At 63.3% G+C, this 706-nt stretch overlaps 1 protein-coding gene across 1 annotated transcript; it reads right to left on the bottom strand.

Annotated features, from left to right (window-relative positions):
• Positions 1–385: 385 nt before the first annotated feature.
• Positions 386–697, bottom strand: LOC103780198 (tripartite motif-containing protein 10-like; the record flags this gene model as incomplete). Its single annotated transcript, XM_008947857.1, has 1 exon — positions 386–697. A coding segment is annotated over one exon (312 nt), but the record flags the coding sequence as incomplete, so codon positions are not given.
• Between the last annotated feature and the right edge of the window lie 9 nt (positions 698–706).

The raw sequence follows: 706 nt of genomic DNA, 5'->3' as shown, positions 1-706 counted from the left end.
CTCCCCAGCTCCACCCCGAGTTCCTGGGTGTGGGGTGGCTGCACCTCCACGCTGCCCACAGAAGCTGCCAAAACCCCTGCGAGGACAACCAGAGCATCTGAGCATCTTCCCTGCCTCAGTCCCGCCCACTCGTGTGTGCCCACAGGGACAGATGGGGCATTGTCACCCCGAGATCCAGCCCGGATCCAGCCAGGACACCAGCGTGCAGATGCCCCCAGGCAGGACAACACATCTTTAATGCTTCAAAGGGCTTGCAAGAGATGCAACAACGGGCAGAGGGGATCCGTCCCAGGCAGAGCTGCAGTGAGCTGGCTCTGACACATCATTCCCACCCCCCCTGCCTCCTCAGCTAGCCAAGGGCACGGGCCCCGCAGCGTCCGACCCGTCAGCCCAACATCTGGATGGAGGTTTTTTCTGACTGGAGCCAGAAGTAGGGGAAGACCCTCTCGGTGAAGAAGGCCTTCAGCTGCAAGATCTGCACCTTCCTCCCCACGTCACAGAAGGTCACTTTGCCCGCTTCGTAGTCCAGGTGGATGTCGATCACCCTGGGATCCTCCTCCAGTGCCAGCAGGGCCGGGCGCACGTGGAGCGCCCAGTACTGGTGGTTCCAGTCCAGCTGCAGGGCCCAGATCTTCCTCATGGCCCTGGCGAGCGAGCTCCTCCTGGGCACGGACTCCACGGCCACCCCCATGGCCCAGCAGCCCCC

Source organism: Merops nubicus, unplaced genomic scaffold, assembly GCF_000691845.1.
Source record: "Merops nubicus isolate BGI_N331 unplaced genomic scaffold, ASM69184v1 scaffold39460, whole genome shotgun sequence".
NCBI classification, from domain to species: Eukaryota; Metazoa; Chordata; class Aves; order Coraciiformes; family Meropidae; genus Merops; species Merops nubicus.
The sequence above is the reverse complement of the archived record's forward strand: the minus strand, read 5'-3'. Positions and strand labels throughout refer to the sequence as shown.